Here is a 19,933-nt window from a genome sequence, read left to right as displayed (position 1 = left end):
CTTCTTTATTCTTGATGAAATACAGAATGGGATAGTAGAAGAACAGTTTTTCAGTGAACCTCTGGTAAGAGGAAAGCAGATTTTCTCAGAAGATGGTTAAAGCCTCTGGTAAGATGGCTAAGTTCCTCTTTAAAGTGTTTCATAAACTGGGAAGAACAGCTGGTGTGGGCAGGAAAGTTACTGGAGACAAATACTGTCTCTGCATTTGTCTGATTCTAGACATCACCCTGGGGCAAACTCCTCATCTTTTTGCCTCTCACCATCTTCCAGTTTCTTACTGCTAAGCCCAAGGCACTCAAACCAAGCTTTGCCTCTGAAGTGTCACTTTTCTCCAAATCATTTATCTCTCGTGGGACTGGCCTTAGGGTGACAGGGGAGGCTCCAGCAAGCCCTTACCTATGGTTTTCTACACACCTGGCGCTGTGCGCAGTCTCTCAGTTATGTCCAACTCTGCAGCCCCATGGACTGCAGAGCCTGCCACATTCCTCTATCTATGGGATTCTCCAGGCAAGAATATAGAAGTGGGTTGCCATTTCCTCCTCCAGGAGATCTTCCCAACCCAGGGATCGAAACCAGGTCTCCTGGATTGCAGGCGGACTTTTATCGTCTTGTGCCACCAGGGAAATCACACACACCCGGTAGGTGGTTGGGAATCGAAGGGAAAATGTGAGATTTGACCTCATAGAAAATCCTCATCAGTTAAGGAGAATTTTCCTCATGAGTGCAGCTTTGCACTTCGGTAAGGGAGCTAAAAAGGGGGCTTCCCTGGTAGCTCAGTGGTAAAGAATCTGTCTGCAATGCAGGAGACGTATATTCAATCCCTGGGTTGAGAAGATCCCCCGGAGAAGGAAATGCCAACCCACTGTAGTATTCTTGCCTGAGAAATCCCATGGACAGAGGAGCCTGGCTACAGTTCCATGGGGTCTCAAGAGCCAGACACGACTTAATGGCTAAACCACCATCACCACCAAGCGAGCTAAAAACCCAGGCTGCCAGAGTTTGGGTGGTGGGCAGTTTTCCCTGCCACCCAATATAGGGAACTCAGCATAGGGAAAGAGAAGTTCTCAGTGATCTTGGATAGATCACAGGCTACAAAGTAAATAATGCAGTGTTAACTCTGGATCTGCAAATTGTGCAGTGAGCTAGGGACTAGCAACAAAGTTTTTAATAAGTGTACCTTCTATCTAGGAGGAGAAATGGGAGGAGCTAGACACATAAACTCACAAGTAATTAAATGTCTTGAGACGATAATATGCTCAATGTACAATTTAAAAAAGGAAACCAAGCAGGGGCCCTGAAAGGTGGTGGTAGTGATAATTTGTATTTCTATAGTCAGGGAAACCTGGATTCCCCAGAACTCCTTTAGCTTTCAGTGCTGTTGAAAAATTTTTTAAAGTGAAAGAAAAGGAGCAGCATCATAAGGTGTGGGGATTCTCAGCTAGAAAGCGGGATAAGTGACCCATAGTCCAACCTTCTCCAAAGAATTGTGTGAGCAGGGAAGTCCTAGCCTTTCTGGGCCTCTTTCTGTAGAGATAAAATGAAGCCTTTGGACCAGATGGTTTTTAATATCTCTTCCAGATTGTACCCACGAAGCCAAAACTCTCTGTCCTGTGAGCAGAGTACGAAGTGGTCCTGTGAAGTCTAAAATGGCCTTGCTTACCTGCAGACCTTGAGGCCCAGGATATAGAAATAATAGCTGTTTATTTAAATATTCATGAAAGCCTCAAGCACAAAATAGCTTGTTTTTTTGTTTCTATAGATACACCTGAGCGTAAAGGAGAAAACGCTAGTGCCCTAAAAGTGCTCAAGTTGGTATTAAGCAAGGCAAGGCCAGGCATACAACAGGATCCTTGGGGCCTCTTCTCTGGTGTCCCCATCCCTTCCTCCGCCACAGCTACGTAAACGCAGACAGGCACACAAACGCAGTCTAGGCCTTAGAGAAAGTAATGCCAGAGAAAGCGGGTATCCCTGCTCTACCGACTGTTATTTTCCCCCTCCCCTCTCTATTTTCGCCATCCTCACGCAGAAATTCCTTGCAGCCAGGAATCGCGGTTCCCGCCCTTCCGTGCTATGGTGGACGCGTCCCTAGTGGGCTGTGGGGGAGCTCTGGGCCTGCGGACCCAGCGATTCGGCGGAGCCGGGATTCCGGCCAACCGATGGAAAGGAGGAGCGTGGGGCAATTTCGGGGTTTATGCAGAAGCTCAGGACCTAAGGGAGCATCGTCGCCGCTATCCTGAGAAAGCGGGTTTGCGGTCCACTCCCATCAGCGTGACGGGTGGGTAGGAACCGGGATCTCCTTGGGTGGGCGGGAGGAGATGCGGTCTGGTCTTGGGAGGGTTCTGAGTGGCGGGGACAGGGGCGGGGCTCTGAGTGTGGAGGGCAGAGACGAGCAGGGGCGTGGCTCTGTGTGGCGGGGGCGGGGCCAAACAGGGGCGGGGACTGGCAGGGGCGGGGCCCTGAGTGGCTAGGCCCGGGGAGATTGGAACCGTCAGGGGCGGGGCTCTGCGAGGCGGGGCGGGCTCGCGAGCCTAGGTACGGCCCTGGGCCGGGCCTTGGGCGGGGCTGGGGCCGTGGCAGGAAGCCGGAAGCAGCCGCGGCCCCAGCTCGGGAGACATGGCTGGCGTTAAAGGTACATCCTAGGTTCCTAGCTCGCTAGTCTTGCGGTGGGGTCGCCGCCTTGGCTCTGGGCTAATCCTGGAGCTGCGCCTTCAGCGCGTGGGCTGGAAACGGCCTCCCCAGATGTGCCATCGTTCCCTCCTTTCCCGGTGGGAAGGAGTTCGCCTGCTCTCTTCGCTCCTTGGGTACGGGTGGAGGCGTGTTTTGGGGAGCCTCAACCTTTTTCTGCAAAGCTATGTCTTCACTCTTTCACCCAGCGTGTCCGGGTCGCTGCAGGCGAAGCCCTCTCCGGGAGCATTCCTTCCCTGGGAATCACCGGCTAGCCCGGGTTGGGCATCACCTCCCGGACTGCTTCCCAGTTCCTCAGGAAGCAGTTCCCACCCCCTCCTCTGCCTAGTTTTAAACTGGGCTTTCACTTCCGGTCATGTTCACCCTAACGCCTCTCCCCGCTTTTCCTGCCACTTTGCCGAGTTTCCCACTTTTTCCAGACGAGCCATTGTCTCCAGTGTTCTCGGCATTTGAACATTTACATCTGTCGTGTCGTGTAAATTGATTTATACAATTGGGCAGAGTTGGCTGCAGGCGGGTGTCAGCGAAGAGCACCCTGAAATGCTGTTATTTGTCTTAATTGTAGAGAGTAGATTAGGTGGGATTTTCTCATTACTTTCATCAGTGTTTATTCATTTATGGACGGACAGGAAGGTGGTATAGTACTTAAAAAAATACAGTTTATTTACAATATCGTGTTAATTTCAGGTGTACAGCCCAACTATTCAGATACACACACACGTATATACTTCAGATTCTCTTCCCTTATATACAAAATATTGAGTATAGTTCCCTGTGCTGTACAGTAGGTCTTTTTGCAGTGGGGCTTCCTTGGTGGCCTGGACGGTAAACTGCTGCAATGTGTGAGACCTGGGTTCGTTCCCCGGGTTGGGAAGATCCTCTGGAGAAGGAAATGGCAACCCACTCCACTACCCTTGTCTGGAAAATTCTTGGACGGAGAAGCCTGGTAGGCTTCAGTCCATGGGATCGCAAAGAGTCGGACACGACTGAGTAACTTCACTTTGTGCAGTGAGTGTTTTTGCATGGGACAGTTGATTTTTAAAAGGGGAGTACCAAGAACACCAGTTCCCTCATCTGTGCTCCTTCAGAGTGAAGGGGAATGCCAGCAGTGGGAGAGGTTATTGGAAGTCTTCCTGTTGGTTTGGTAGGACCCACCCCATTAGATGTCTAATCTTTTGAATAGAGTAGGATAACTTGTTTCTATGTTGGAGCTCCTGTCCTTGAAATTTGTACACAAAGATCTTCCCTTTCTAGTTAATCAACATATGCTGTAAACATGCATACGGTTATATTTGAACACATGTATGTGTTTGCTATGAAATTTATCTGAGTATGTAAACTGTTAGCAGACATATTTTAAAATTATTTCTGGCGGACTTTTATGATTGGCATTAATTTAGTAAACATGATTTACTTGGACAGTGTACATTTTGTAATATTCCATTTGAAGCCAGTGCAGAAAACCAATAAGAAGTAGCACCACTACACTTTGTTTAGTTGTGTCCGGAAACTATCAAATAGTAATGTTTATGTGTGAATGTGTTAGAAATTGCATTGTAGTAAAAAAAAGATCGATTATGAAATGGAAAAGGACTAAGGAAGCTTTTTGCAGATAATTTAACTTTTGAAGAAGGACTGCCGTTAGATGAGCAGTTATTGTGTGACATGGCTGGAAATAATTGTGTTACTGTTTAAATGTCTAAGGTGTGCTCAGATACAGTGTGAGGACCAAGATGGTATTGCAGGCTGACTCTATCCCCCAAATAAATACATTCAAGTTCCAGCTCCCCAGTGTCTGTGAATTTGACCTTATTTGGAAATATGGTCTTTGCAGATATAATGAAGTTAGGATGGTATCGGATTAGTTGGACTCTAACCCAATGACTAGTGTCTGTGTACGAAAAGGGAAATTTAGACATGGATAAATATAGGGAGAACACCATAGGAGGACTGGCAGAGCTTGGAATGATGCACCTGAGAGCTGGAGAGGACCAGAGATGGCAGGCGACTGCCAGTAGTTAAAGAGAGGCAAGGAAGGAGTCTTCCCTTAGAGTCTTCAGAGGGAGCAAATGTCCTTTCTAGATATGAGAGAGTAAATTTCTGTTCTTCTAAGCCACCCAGTTTCTGATGCATTTTTAATAGCAGGCCTAGGAAACTAATACAGATGGCATTACCAAACCCTGCGCCAGGGAGGAAGAGGACCAGTCTCCCAAAAGAGGCATTCCTTGCTCTGAATCTAAAAGGATCAATAAGACTTCACCTGGCAAAGGATTGGGGTGAGGGCAGAGTTTATTCTAATGGAGAGAACATGTGACACGAGGCAGAGGTGCGCCTCCAGTGCTGGAACAGCTCATAGGCTGTGAAAGCAACTGTGAAGGTGATACCAGCTTTGTGTATTCGAGAGATCACTGTCTGCTGTGTGGAGTATAGACTGGGAGAGTCATGAGGTGAAGGCAGGCCTCCGATGATAAGAGTCTGCACACAGATGATAAGTAGCGGAGGGCACAAGAGAAGAGGTGGTTGTCTTAATCCTTTAAGGCTGCTAGGACAAAAATACCATAAGCTGGGTGGCTTAAATAACATTTATTTCTTAGTTTGAGAGGCTGGATCTCCACAATCAAGGTGCCAGCAGATTTGTTGTCTGGTGAAGGCTTGCTTCCTGGTTCCTGGACAGATATCTTTTTGCTGTATCCTCACACAACAGAAGGAGTTAGGGAGCTCTATGGAGTCCCTTTATAAGGGTCCTAATCCTGTCGTGATCTAATCACCTCCTACGACCATCTCACTGGATGTTAAAATTTAATATATGAATGTGGGGAGTGGGGACATAATCGGTTAATCTTTTGCAGTGGGTTTGAGTGAGGTCTGGGAGATTGAGTCACCCTGACTTACTGATTTTCTAGAAAATGGAGTGTAGGGCTGGTGTTAGTCTCTCAAGATAGAACCTTGGAAAGGAAGAAATGTGTGTTTGGGAGGAGAAGGGGAGATGTTTCAGTTTTACACATGTTGAAGTTGAGTTGTATGTTGACTACCCAGAGAAGTCCAGATTGGAGTTGGAGGTGCAGGCTGAGTTCTTAGGAGTTACTTCAAACTGCAGTGTTAGATGTAGCTGGGTCCTTGTGGTACCAGGGAGCTTTGTGTTGAATCCAGTGTCCCAGCAAGAGTGTGGAGTGATAGGTGAATTTGGATTTCTGGTTAGCTCCAAGTTTAAGAGATGGCCGAGGATGTAATTCCTAAAAAAGAAAAAGGAGGTAAAGAGCATCAACTGGAGATACAGTTGTGAACTTTGAGTGATTGGTGTCGCAGAACAGAAGAAAAAGGTCTATACTTCATAGCTCTGAATGGTCTCCTGTAGGACAGAGTGGTGCAGGTGGTTAGGCACAGGCAGGGGACAGAATCAATGAGGAAAAGATCATCTGTAGTGAAACAATATGGGAAAAGTTACTTTTGTCCACCCCCCCCACCCAAAGTGACATGTACTAAATGGAAAAATATATAAAACTGACAGTCCTTCCTTGTCCTCTAACATCTGTATACTCCTAGATGTTTTTAAAAATCACCTAGGTATCTTCCTATAAAAGTCTCTCCAGATTGCCTCTTAAAGTAAAAGGAAGCAATCTAATTGGTTTACCTAATGAATAATTTTGAGTATTATGGATTTTTTTCAGAGGAGTACTTGGATAATTCAGTATCCTCTGCTTGTGATTGCTGCCTTTACCAAAGACTGTTGCTAACGTGAGCATATACTTACATCAGTACTTGCTTACTGAGCTCCTGCCTTTAGTCATGATCAAAGGGTTTATATTACAGGGAGACAGTTTGGGGTACAGTTTAAGGAAAGAGGGTTTTCAGCATGTGAAATCACTTTATATAGATTATTGCATTTGAGTCCCATAAACTCCCTAATAAGTTGGCCTCATTATTCCCATTTTACAGTTGAATAATCCAGTTTAAGGAGGTTCAGCTTCTACCACAGTCACACAGTCAGTGACAGAGTTACCAACATGAACTCAAGTTGGTGACCCAGAGCAGTGCAAGATTTTTTAAACAACTCTGTTATTCTCTCACTCAGCCGTGGACAAAGCAAACACGTTTCTACCTCCTCAAAGATTAGTGTCCAACAGATGCAGGGAATTGATATTCAGGGAATACTAGTTGGGAAGAATTTGCTATGAAGACATGAAAGTAATCTTCAAATACCTGAAGCCCTGTGGTATGGGGAGGCACAGTGATCAAAGGGTTTATATTACAGGGAGACAGTTTGGGGTACAGTTTAAGGAAAGAGGGTTTTCAGCATCTGAAAACTGTCAGAATGAAATAATCTGCCTCAGGAGAGTGTGAGTTTCCCTTCACTGGTATTGTATCAACTGGCTGTCTGGCCTCTTAGTATGGGTGTTAAGGAATTCATACATTAGACGGGCTGAGTACTGGAAAGGCTTGAGCTCGTTCTCCACCTGAAGATTTAAGAGTAACAGACATAGGCTGTCATTTGCTAGTCAAATGTAACATTAACCAATGAAATAAGCAAATCTCTTTCAATGAAATCAGCAATTTTTTTGGTTAAAAAATGTAAAATTAAGGTATAACTCACATATCAAAAATTAGGCTTTTTAAAGTGTAAAATTCTTTACACTCTAAAAATTCTTAAAGTGGTCTTTAATATATACACAAGGTTGCACAACCATTACTACTTTGTAATTCCAGGATATCTCATCCATCCCGGAAGAATCCTTCTCCATTTCTCTCCCCCTCCCCCAGTCCCTGGTAACCATTGGAATCTATAACTCTTGATTTTATTTTTCCCAGCTCTTGTGGCATTATCTTTCAGTGGGGCTATTGGGCTGACTTTTCTGATGCTGGGATGTGCCCTAGAGGATTATGGGTAAGTTATTTCAGAAAGAACTATTCTTTTTATGTCTTTGTCACTATTAGTATGGGTGTTAGAGAGTTTGGTCAATTTAGCACCAAGCTCTAATGAATGAATTGCTGCTGCTGCTGCTGCTAAGTCGCTCCAGTCGTGTCCGACTCTGTGCGACCCCATAGATGGCAGCCCACCAGGCTCCCCCGTCCCTGGGATTCTCCAGGCAAGAACCCTGGAGCAGGTTGCCATTTCCTTCTCCAATGCATGAAAGTGAAAAGTGAAAGTGAAGTCGCTCAGTTGTGTCCGACTCTTAGCGACCCCATGGACTGCAGCGTACCAGGCTCCTCCGTCCATGGGATTTTCCAGGCAAGAGTACTGGAGTGGGGTGCTATTGCCTTCTCCAAATGAAGCCCAAATTACAAACCAAGTCCCTTAGTTAGTTGTATTTGTGCAGAGAAAAGCCCTATTCAAAATTGATGTGTTCATTTAATGAGAGTTTATTGAAGACTTCCTCTGGACCAGCTGGGGATACAAGAATGATGAGACTCAGACCTGTCCTCAAGGAGCTTGCAGTTCTAGTTATGAGTGAGAGACAGGCAGACAGTCCAGTCAGAAGAGATGTGTACAAAGTACAGTGAGAGCTTCGAGAAAGGGAACCTGAGTTTCCCTGGTAAAGTCAGGGAGGACTGCATAGAAGTGGTTGTCCTTAACCTGAGACTTTGTGGATAAATAAGTTTATCAGGTCGATGAGTCAGGAGAGGGCATTCCAGGCCGAGGGAGTATTTAAGAAATAGAAAAGCTAATGTGGTTACAGATGAAGCGAATGAGGGAAGATGGCACGGAATGAATGGAAGAAGTTGGCCAGATCATGTGAGGCCTTGTAGGCCAGGGCAAGGAATCTTGAGTTTTACTCCAAGAAATTGAAAGTTTTCCAACCTGCGCACACTCAGATAATTTCTACTGAATGAACACGTGCAAGGCACTGTGCTATGTTCTATATGGAAAGCAAAGATGACTAAGTTAGGATTCTGTCCCTAAAGAAACTACAGCTCAGTAATACAGAAAACCACAAAGATTCTAGATTTTACATTGTGTCATTGTTTCTTAACACAGTATAAGCTGTCTGCATATTAATGTACTAGTAATTTTTAGTCATCACTACTTAATCATCAGCTGTTCCTGGAAAATAATCATCTCATGCACTGATGTTGACAACTGAATAAATAATTGTTGACCTAGACATTTAAAATAATATAAACTTTGAAACAATAGTGTATCTTTAATTACAATGTAACTAACTTTTCATTTTGGATTTCTCCTGGGTCCAACCAACAGCGTTTACTGGCCCTTGTTTGTCCTGATTTTCTACGCCATCTCTCCCATCCCCCATTTCATTGCCAAACGAGCAACATATGACTCCGATGCAACAAGTAGTGCCTGTCGGGAACTGGCTTATTTTTTCACTACAGGAATTGTTGTTTCTGCCTTTGGATTTCCTGTTATTCTTGCTCGTGTGTCTGTGGTAAGTCTTGTTGTCTATTGTTTTGACCAGCTATCGCTGAGGTTACTTCACAGGCCTGTGTCTGGAACCACAGTTTCATTTCCACTGCTTAGACTTAATACTCAAAGCCAAACATATTTTTAGTTTCTGTATTCCCCTGATTTAGATCTACCTATCAATATCTTGCGCATGCTTTCAAAATGCATTCTTTGTTCCTCTTTTGACTTTTAGCCAGACCAAGTGATTTCTTGCTTCTTCTGTTGTAAGCTATTTTCTGGAATTATTCTGAAATCCTTGCCTCGTATTGTAGGGCAATTCAGAGACTCATGTAGCAATACTTTTCTAGTTCCAAAATAAACATCAAAAGGGGTCCTGGTCACCTAATTCCAGTGTGTGTATGTGTGTGTGGTGGCGGGGGGTGGGGGTGGGACTGTTTGCTACACCGTTAAGGAGCAATCCTTCCACACCAGGTGAGTATCCTACAATTCAGCTCAAGTCTGGTTCCATCTGCCTGGAGACAGCAACAGAGTCTGCTGGTTCAGGGCTCAGTCCCACAAGACTACCTCCCTCTTCAGATGCCAATCACAAGTCCAGGTGTTACCCATGCTTCTGACTGACTGGCTATAAATCAGAGGTTTCCACCATAAAAAGAGTCACTCTCATCACTTACGAAGTTTCAAGGATTTTAGAAGCTCTGTGCAGAATATGGGGACTGATCAAATATATATTTCTTAATATAAATCACAAATCATACCCAATTCTTCTCCTGCAAATAGCATCATGGACATAATTCTCAACACAATAGTTACATATTGAGGGAAAACTATATAGCTACTGAAAGATACAGTGAGTAATATGACATCTTCATATTGTCAATGAGAAAATTAATGACTCACTCACTCAATCAATCAATCAAATGGAAAATTTTATTTGCCTCGACCTGCGGATCATACCCCAGGAGATGACTGTTCCTCCTGCAAGAGGTCAAACCACAGTTACATAAGTTTTAAAGACAAACGGTTATATGTCAAATGACATACTATTTACCATTTACACAATTCAGATTGGCATGTATAAAGTGAGCAGTGGGTCATAGGTCATCGTGGCCCCCTACATCATTAAGAAGGAAGATTATCTCCTAAGCAGTTATGACGCTTTATGGGATTAGGAAGGAATGTTAAGAAGCAATGTTATCTCCTAAGGAGGTCTGGTTAATACAGATGCACAGTACACAAAGGGGAGGGAGGAGGCCTGAACAAGAAGAGAAAATTTCATGTTTAATTTTTTCTTGTCTTGCCATAAATATGCACTTTATTTAATCAGTATCCAATATAAAGTTTTAATCTCCAAAATATACATTATGGGTATAATTTATTCAGTTCTTTGACATTCACTGTCTTCCATACTATTTGCTTTTATTTCCCCCAATTACATACTGTTTCAATTTCATGAGACTCTTATTTGAAACATTGAATAGCAGACCTACACAAGTGCTATTTATTCATGTAGTATACAGGGCATATGCTGTTTGTAGGACACTTGGAATAAGAACCAGATACTGTCTCTGTTCTCACAAGAGAACAGAAACTAGCCTGATGGGTAAGTATAGTATAAGTGTACTATATGTGGTCATTAAAACATGATCAGAATGCCATAGGTGCACCAAGAAGAGAGAAACTATATCTGGTATTTGATGTGGCTTCTATGGATAAATACTATTTTGATTAAAGTAGAAAAGACAATCATGTGGTGGAATGGTTCTCAAATGCAAAAATGAAATGTGTGGACTAAAGAGTAGTCCAATATGATGGAGCAAAAAGGGAGAGGTTGAGATTGAGGCTAGAAAGGCTGGGGAAGCCTGTCTGGGGAAGGTCTGGAATGCCAGGCCAGTTTGAACTCTGTCTAGATAACAGAAGCATGGAAGGTTTTTCAGTGTAAGATTGTCATGATCTTATCCCTCTTGCGCCTTAGACTAGCACTTCTTAAATTTTTCTCTAAGGATTTCTATTTTTACCTTTCAAATACCGTGCCATGTTTTATGAAAAAATTTTCACTGATGTTCTCCACTTGTTAAAACAAACTATGCCCACTAGAGGGTACTCTCGTCCCCAACTGTGCCTCTAGAAAACCATCTGCCACGCTGGAAAGCTCTTTTTAGTTGCATCCAGAGTATTATTTAAAATCTTTTGCCTGGAAAAGAAACAAATCAATCTGCAACGCTCCAATTCCTATCTTCATGAAAAAAGGCAATATATCCAAGACTTCTAGTAACCAATATTGTAATTGGACCCTTTCTAATCTTGCTTTGTGTATTTTACTGAAGGCAGTCATTGTCTCATGAAAACAAGTAGAGAAGTATGTCTAGTGGGGAAAATGTTAAGGATGATACTAGACTTAATTAACAAGCGTCACGAAGTGATTAGACTAATTACTGAACTGTTCACTGTCTCCTGCCTATTACATTGTTATGCCTTTTAGCAATTTTATTTAGTATTTCATTGGCTGTTTCTGACGCAGAAAATAATATATTTGCAAAGAGTATTAATCCTCTTTTTAATCCTCTTGTGTTTCAGATCAAATGGGGAGCCTGTGGCCTGGTGCTGGCAGGCAATGCAGTGATTTTCCTTACAATTCAAGGTTTCTTCCTTGTATTTGGAAGAGGAGATGATTTTAGCTGGGAGCAGTGGTAGCCCATGCTTTATCCTGACAAAATGCATTTAATTTCTTAGAATCCATGCTGTATGTATATGTGTGCACATGTGGCCTTTTACTATGAAATTTAATACGCTGGTTTTTTATACCTTTGTAATCATGTAATCACTTTAAGGAGGACTACATGGGGAAAAGTTTAATTTTATTCCCAACTAGTAGACTTCTCCATTCACTCAAGTTGAGTTATGTTGTTCAGCTGTTCATATAGTCATAGTATGGTGCTGTCAGAAAATACGTTAACATACATTTGCCCACTCAGCGTGCCACATCTCCACCTGCAGCCCAGGGATGTGCTTGGGTGGGTCCATAACACTGGGGTTATCTCAGCTCTCCTCAGGACTTCCAACATATACTTGTGGCTCAGAGAGAAGGAGGTGGCCCCCTCTTTATGTTGCAGACTCTTGCTTCTCCAAGCTTGGTCCATAGACTAGGAGCATCAGCATCTCAAAGTGTGGTCCATAGGAGCTTAACTACAAATGCAGAACCTTTGGCCCTACCCCCAGCCCAGCTCACTTTGGTGAGATCTCAAGTGAATCCTGTGCACATGAAAGTTTGAGAAGCATGTTCATGAAGAAATAAGCATTGCTGTCCCCTTGGCTGAACCACTTAGCTTGTGTGGGCATTAGCTGCTTGTAAAAGCTGTTTCCCCTTCCCCTCATGTTGAGGCCTAGTTCAGATTCTCCTTGATGTTTGTGCAGTGTCCAAACCTATAATTTATAGGCTGTTTCTCAGGTTTGTGAAATGTTCTCAATAGCGAACAGCCATGGCTTCACATTTTCTGAAAAGCAAATGCTGTCTTCACAGTGGAGGGGAACAGAGCCCCTGCTGGGAGACAGTGGATGGAGGCTGGACTAGAACTGTCCCCTGCTTCAGCAGGATGGGGAGGAGTGGACAAGTAATACTGTTTAATTTCCCTTTATAGTCTGACATTTCTCCCCAGTTATTTCCCTGTGCTGTTCCCCCCCACCTTCACCAGCACCCCTAAGCCCCCCAAAACACACTCCCAGCAGTTCTGATTGGCCCGCACTTCTTTATGGCTCAGCTTCTCCTTTCTACAGAGACATGGAGCCAAGTAAGCAAGCAGAGGGTGAGCTGCTTAATTTTATTTACATGTGATGTACTTATTGTCTTCCATGTCCTATAGGACTTTTAATAACACTTTATGCTAGTTTTAAATGAATCATTGAGAACTAATGTGATGCTGGGTTCTGTAATCACAGTTTTTCTAGCTAAAGTTTTTGTCCAACACTTATCAAGAAAAAGAATTTTTGGAACTAGAACCACTTGATTAGAATATAAGCAATGATTTTAAAGCATTATTAATGTGTGATAACTGACATACATTCAAAACTCTGCAACCTTGATGTTTGTAACACCTTTGTATTCTGGAATGATGTTGGGATCAGAAGAGTGATACCTAAAATGATAATGTGCAGTGATATTTAGCCTTGTGCGTAATTTTATGTTTTTAATGTACTGTGTACTTACAGAATTGTTAAAGTTGTTATTTCCAGTATTTATACTAGAAAAATTATATAGACACTTTATGATTTTAACCAGCATTTTTAATAACATTTGCACTTACTGTATTGTAATAAACTCCACTTTTAACACAAAAGTTTAACTAAAAGTCTTTATTCTGATGTTGATTTGCATACATGGTGACCAAAAAAATGAAAATTTCTTGGTGTTCTGAAATGTGCAGTTTTAAGCAATAATCTGTCCTGCATTAGAATAATAGCAATAAGTTGTAAGGTACCATTTTGGATGTGTAGTTGGCTTGTAATAGCTTTTCTTTTCCTAAGATGGAGATACTGTTAATACTACATTTTGCAAAAGTTCCTTTGTTGCTTATACACATTTTAAATAACCAGTGTAGCTTTAATGTGTAGTCTTCCAGCGTTGCTTCTTGATTATATTTCCAGGATGATATAAAGTCCTTCATGTAGAGTATTTGTGGGATGGAAATACTAATGTGTTGGAAACACTAATGTGGCTACTAATGAAATGGTTTATCGAAGTGATAGGTTATTGGATTTGCTAAGTGTCTGAAACAGGCATTTATTCTGCAACACATAAGTGTCATTTAAGTAATAAACTTCAGTATCATTTAAGAAATAAATGTCGGTAAGAAGCATTGCTTGATACGAATGTATAGTACAAAAGTTTCATCTTGGTAACCCAAATCTTCAGCACTTACCTCATCCTTATAAAAAGTTCATTTTCCCCCCTTTATATATTACAATATATTTTGGAAATTCAAAGCACATTAATAATATTCTAAAACTGAGGATGCACACAAAGAATTGCCCAGAAGTGAGTAGTCTTATGAAGAAATTTTCTATCATATTCCAAACAACTGGCTTACATTTTGAAATGCTTTTCCCACAGAAACAGTATTAGGAATGCCAAACCCTAGCATAGCTGACTTTTAATATTTAATACTCAAGGTACCTGCCTGAGATTTGGGTCTTGGCAGTGGGGTCGTGTTGATCTCGAGTGGCCTTGGTCTGCAGCAGCCTGAAGCAGGGCTTTGGTTCCTGTCCAGAGATGGAGGTCAGGTTGTGGAGGTTGAGAACACGGAATCCTAGTCACTAGTGCTCAGTGTCAAGGCCTTGGCCCTTTGGCTTTTAGAAAAACAATTCCCACAAAGATAGAAAGTAGTGAAACAAAGTGTTTATTAGGAAAAAGAGTCCAGTACGTGTGGATAGACACACAGGTGGGCTCAGAGAGTCATGCCTTTGTGGTGGTTGGAATCACTTTTATGGGGCATTTCTGCCAGTTTTCCTGTGGCCAATCATTTTGATTTGCCTGGTTCTTTAGTCCGTGTTTGGTATGTCTCAGGGTCCTCCCATGTGTGTGTGCTCATCTCTTAGTCAAGATGGATTCTAGTGAAGAGGCCTATGGGTAGTCAGCATCACTTACCATGAGGGGATGCCCTTTCCCTTTTTGACCTCCAAGGAGCCTTGTGTAGTCAGGGACGTGTCCTTCGCTTCAAGAATGTATGTGGTTATTTTATCTCTTGCCTGGGCAGGGCTCAGCCTTCTTCGTCATCCTGCTTTTACAGAGCTTCTGCCATTACGGAGTTTCATCCACAGAGGAGAGATCGTTCAGTCAGGGCCCATCTATCTCCTGCCTCAGTGTGAACAGTTTGAAGGAAAGGCAGTGTGAATTTCCACCTCCTTTCCCAAGAACAAGGTCTTTCTCACTTTGATTTTTGCAGCCTTCTCCATCCCCTACTGCCCTTGGGGTCCATTAAACCTGTGATGTTTGCTGGCCTCCTCTTCTGGCTCAGAGGCATCCTCCTAGTTGGCCCCATATCCTGAGGTTCTTCATATTCCAAAGTCACCCACTGTTCTATGCCTACCGATCAGTTTTCTTAAGGTGAAGTCACTCAGTCGTGTCCAACTCTTTGCAACCCTGTGGACTGTAACCTACTAGGCTTCTCTGTCCATGGGATTCTCCAGGCAAGAATACTGGAGTGGATTGCCATACCGATCAGTTTTCTTAGTAGTGCTGATATCTTGGGATGTGTAAGGGGAAAGTACCCTGCTCATGCTCTTCCCTAGAAAGAATGAAGGATGGTGATTATTTTCCCAACATCTTGAACACATCCATGCCTGCCCAGTGCAGTTACCACATAAGGCTGCAGCTGCGTTGTTAACAAGGGTGTGCCTTGGAACCCATTCGCACAGATGCTAATGTTTCAAAGTAAACTGAAGAAAGTACTCCAGCAGTTTATAGAAGCATGTAATATTGTGAGCCACCCATCACACATCATCCTTTCCTCAGGGTGAGTTCTCAGTTGGTCCCACATTTCATAGTTGTTTCTTTTCCTCCACTTATGAATCCACAGATTTTTCTTATCAGTTCAGTTCAGTCGCTCAGTTGTGTCCGACTCTTTGCAATCCCATGAATTGCAGCACGCCAGGCCTGCCTGTCCATCACCAACTCCCAGATTTCACTCAAACTCAAGTCCGTTGAGTCAGTGATGCCATCCAGCCATCTCATCCTCTGGCATCCCCTTTTCCTCCTGCCCCCAATCCCTCCCAGCATCAGGGTCTTTTCCAATGAGTCAACTCTTCGCATGAGGTGGCCAAAATACTGTACTGGAGTTTCAGCTTTAGCATCATTCCTTCCAAAGAACAACCCAGGACTGATCTTTAGAATGGACTGGTTGGACCTCCTTGCAGTCCAAGGGACTCTCAAGAGTCTTCTCCAACACCACAGGTCAAAAGCGTCAATTCTTTAGCGCTCAGCATTCTTCACAGTCCAACTCTCACATCCATACATGACCACAGGAAAAATCATAGCCTTGACTAGATGGACCTCCGTTGGCAAAGTAATGTGTCTGCTTTTCAATATGCTATCTAGGTTGGTCATAACTTTCCTTCCAAGGAGTAAGTGTCTTTTAATTTCATGGCTGCAGTCACCATCTGCAGTGATTTTGGAGCCTGCCAAAATAAAGTCTGACACTGTTTCCACTGTTTCCCCATCTATTTCCTATAAAGTGATGGGACCGGATGCCATGATCTTCGTTTTCTGAAAGTTGAGCTTTAAGCCAACTTTTTCACTCTCCTCTTTCACTTTCATCAAGAGGCTTTTTAGTTACTCTTCACTTTCTGCCATAAAGGTGGTATCATCTGCATATCTGATGCTATTGATATTTCTCCCGGCAATCTTGATTCCAGCTTGTGCTTCTTCCAGTCCAGCGTTTCTCATGATATACTCTGCATATAAGTTAAATAAGCAGGGTGACAGTATACAGCCTTGACGTACTCCTTTTCCTATTTGGAACCAGTCCGTTGTTCCATGTCCAGTTCTAACTGTTGCTTCCTGACCTGCATATAGATTTCTCAAGAGGCAGGTTAGGTGATCTGGTATTCCCATCTCTTTCAGAATTTTCCATAGTTTATTGTGATCCACATAGTCAAAGGCTTTGGCATAGTCAATAAAGCAGAAATAGATGGAACTCTCTTGCTTTTTTGATGATCCAGCAGATGTTGGCAATTTGATCTCTGGTTCCTCTGCTTTTTCTAAAACCAGCTTGAGCATCAGGGAGTTCACGGTTCACATATTGCTGAAGCCTGGCTTGGAGAATTTTGAGCATTACTTTACTTTAAAACTATTTGAGGAATAGATTTAAGAAATAGATTTTTCTTATGGTCCCCCAGAAATCTACCTCTGAGGTATCTTCTTGATGAAGACTCTTCTAGAGGTTGAAAAGTTTTCATGAAGTTAATAGCTTTAGGCTCTCAGAAATGCTTGGGCAATGTCATGAAAATGTGCCTTTTCAAAGTTTGCAAAATTCAGATTTTGCACTATAATTTACCTGAAATATTTATGACGATTTTAGCATTTTCCAAGTATTGTAATTAACTCACAACTGGGAAATCATTATTTCTGTAGATGAATATAAGTTGTTTAAATGTTCTTTTGACATTCTTCCTCACGAAGTACCTTATTTGCAAATATCCCAGTGTATAGTGACTCATGCGTTGCAATCTGCTTTCATGTGGCCACGCTCCTGGAGTAGAGCAGTGACACATGACCCCAAACTTGATGTGAAAAATCCCCAAGACTGCTTTAGAATGCAGTTATATACATATGATGAGGATGAATCTGTTTTTCTCTTTTTTTCTTTCCTCCAGCAGGGTTGCCAGAGGATGATTTCCTTTAAAATAAAGCTTTTCATTTATAGTTGAACAAACACTTTTATGTACATTATTAAACTAAAATTCTTATATTGTGTTACTACCATGGGATGCATTATATTTGGACAGGAGACCAGCAGATTTCTTTTCCAAGTTTTTTGTTTGGATTCAGTTCAGTTCAGTTCAGTTCAGTTGCTCAGTCATGTCCGACTCTTTGCGACTTCATGGATCACAGCACGCCAGGCCTCCCTGTCCATCACCAACTCCCGGAGTTCACTCAGACTCACATCCATTGAGTCAGTGATGCCATCCAGCCATCTCATCCTCCGTCATCCCCTTCTCCTCCTGCCCCCAATCCCTCCCAGCATCAGGGTCTTTTCCAATGAGTCAACTCTTCGCATGAGGTGGCCAAAGTACTGGAGTTTCAGCTTTAGCATCATTCCTTCCAAAGAAATCCCAGGGCTGATCTCTTTCAGAATGGACTGGTTGGATCTCTTTGCAGTCCAGGGACTCTCAAGAGTCTTCTCCAACACCACAGTTCAAAAGGATCAATTTGCCGGCGCTCAGCCTTCTTCACAGTCCAACTCTCATATCCATACACGACCACAGGAAAAACCATAGCCTTGACTAGATGGACATTAGTCGGCAAAGTAATGTCTCTGCTTTTGAATATGCTCTCTAGGTTGGTCATAACTTTTCTTCCAAGGAGTAACTGTCTTTTAATTTCATGGCTGCAATCACCATAATCTTAATCAAATTTGGAGAATTTGACTAGTTTTGAGACTATATTTATTGTAGTTCCTATATTTATTCAGGAATGTGTGTAACTGGGAGAACTCCAGTTCCTAGTTACAGTTTTGCTAACATTCCAGGGCTGGAGCTGGGTGTGGGGGGCATGGTTAATCAAGAATTTGCTGTACTGAAAAAGAGAAAAAGTCAACACTTGAAAGTAGTGCTGTACGTATTCTATAGAGTTGTTTTGTGCACTACATAAAAGAATGCACACATTCTCAAGTACCACTAAGGAGTAATGTGTCCCCCTTATACACAAAGCTTTTGGGGATGATCTGATGTTTTCAAGGTGGATTCAAGCAGTTAGATAATAAAGAAACTGAGCTAGCTATTTCATTACATTGTCAAACTAAGCATAAAATTAAATTCTTAATAGAAATTGAGTAGTACCAACATAACTGTACAAGAGAAAAACAGTTCCCAAGGAAGCCTTTCTGGTTCAAGGTTTTCAACACATGCATCTTCATTCAAAAAAACATGCTGGGTGCATTGAGAGACCTCTGGGACTGAGAATTGATGTGTCTGGAGAAATCATGTACCTGCTATTTAAACATAGTATCTTCTGTCTTGAGATTTTTTTTGTTAATGCCTGCCTATTATTTTTGTCAGTTAAATGTAAATAAAAATGTTTTGTCCAGTATCCAGTAATTATAATTTGTAAGTTATTTTCTTTTCTTCCTACAATGGCTCTCAAAAATCTCTATTTAGGTTATCAGTCAAGTTTCATCTTTTCTTTGTTTCTGCAGAAGTAGAAAACACTTCTGTTTTTTAAAACAAATGAAAGTTACAAAGAGTTTAAATTTCAAGCATTTACCCACATTTTAAAAAAGTGTAACTTGGTAGAAAATAAATTTCATTTCCCTGTATTTATGAAGCACAGTGCAAAATTAATAGATGACCACTTCCCTGGTAGCTCAGCTGTAAAGAATCCGCCTGCAATGTGGGAAACTTGGGTTCAATCCCTGGATTGGGAAGATCCCCTGGAGAAGGGAAAGGCCACCCACTGTAGTATTCTGGCCTGGAGAATTCCATGGAGTCCATGGAGTTGCGGAGAGTCAGACAGGACAGAGCGGCTTTCACTTTCACTTTGGAATAAGGATTCATCTTCAATACTGAGCATATAGGCAAAGTGGTCTTAATCTTTGAAATTACTCACTTGGAAAAGGACACACTTGAAGACGTGGCATAAATAAGTCAATAGTGATGAGCTACTGTTGACTTATCTATTAAAAGTGAATAGTTAACAGCTGTTTTGTATTCTTCCAAATTAATTACTAGATATTATTAAATTAAAAGTTGCTCATTCTCTTTCTGTCCTCAGAATAATCAAATGATAAGACTATCAATTTAATCTTAGCTAGATAATTATTCATTTAATAATTTAAAGCATAAATGTACATCTAAGCTTCTGTCTCAATACTTTAACATCATCTGCAGTTGAAAAACAAATTTTGTTACCATGTTCTGTAAAATTTCATGATTTTTACTGCCCTGCCCCCAAAACTATGCTTGTTCTGCTGACAAATCCAGAATTCTCCAGTACTTCTAACTATCGTTGCTGCAGCCTAACCATTTGAGGTTTCTTGGTGATGCTCTTGCTAAAATCCACTTGCAGCTGATGAAAATGAGTCAAATGAATGTAATCTACACCTTAGATTACACCTCTGTAATCTACTCACATTGCTTGTGCCTGTGTCCCCTTTTATAGATGTTTTCTGTCATTCTGAG

The 19,933-nt window shown here is 42.2% G+C and overlaps 1 protein-coding gene across 1 annotated transcript; it reads left to right on the top strand.

The window, feature by feature from the left end:
* The first annotated feature begins 2,553 nt into the window (after positions 1 to 2,553).
* Positions 2,554 to 13,881, top strand: LEPROT. The gene is made up of 4 exons (XM_040232662.1): positions 2,554 to 2,629; positions 7,492 to 7,567; positions 8,882 to 9,068; positions 11,621 to 13,881. Exons 1-4 carry the CDS (start codon positions 2,614 to 2,616, stop codon positions 11,735 to 11,737), a joined length of 396 nt encoding a protein of 131 aa, XP_040088596.1. The 5' UTR covers positions 2,554 to 2,613; the 3' UTR covers positions 11,738 to 13,881.
* Positions 13,882 to 19,933: the final 6,052 nt, after the last annotated feature.

The sequence above is a fragment of the Oryx dammah genome, unplaced genomic scaffold (genome assembly GCF_014754425.2).
Source record: "Oryx dammah isolate SB20612 unplaced genomic scaffold, SCBI_Odam_1.1 HiC_scaffold_28, whole genome shotgun sequence".
NCBI classification, from domain to species: domain Eukaryota; kingdom Metazoa; phylum Chordata; class Mammalia; order Artiodactyla; family Bovidae; genus Oryx; species Oryx dammah.
The sequence above is the reverse complement of the archived record's forward strand: the minus strand, read 5'-3'. Positions and strand labels throughout refer to the sequence as shown.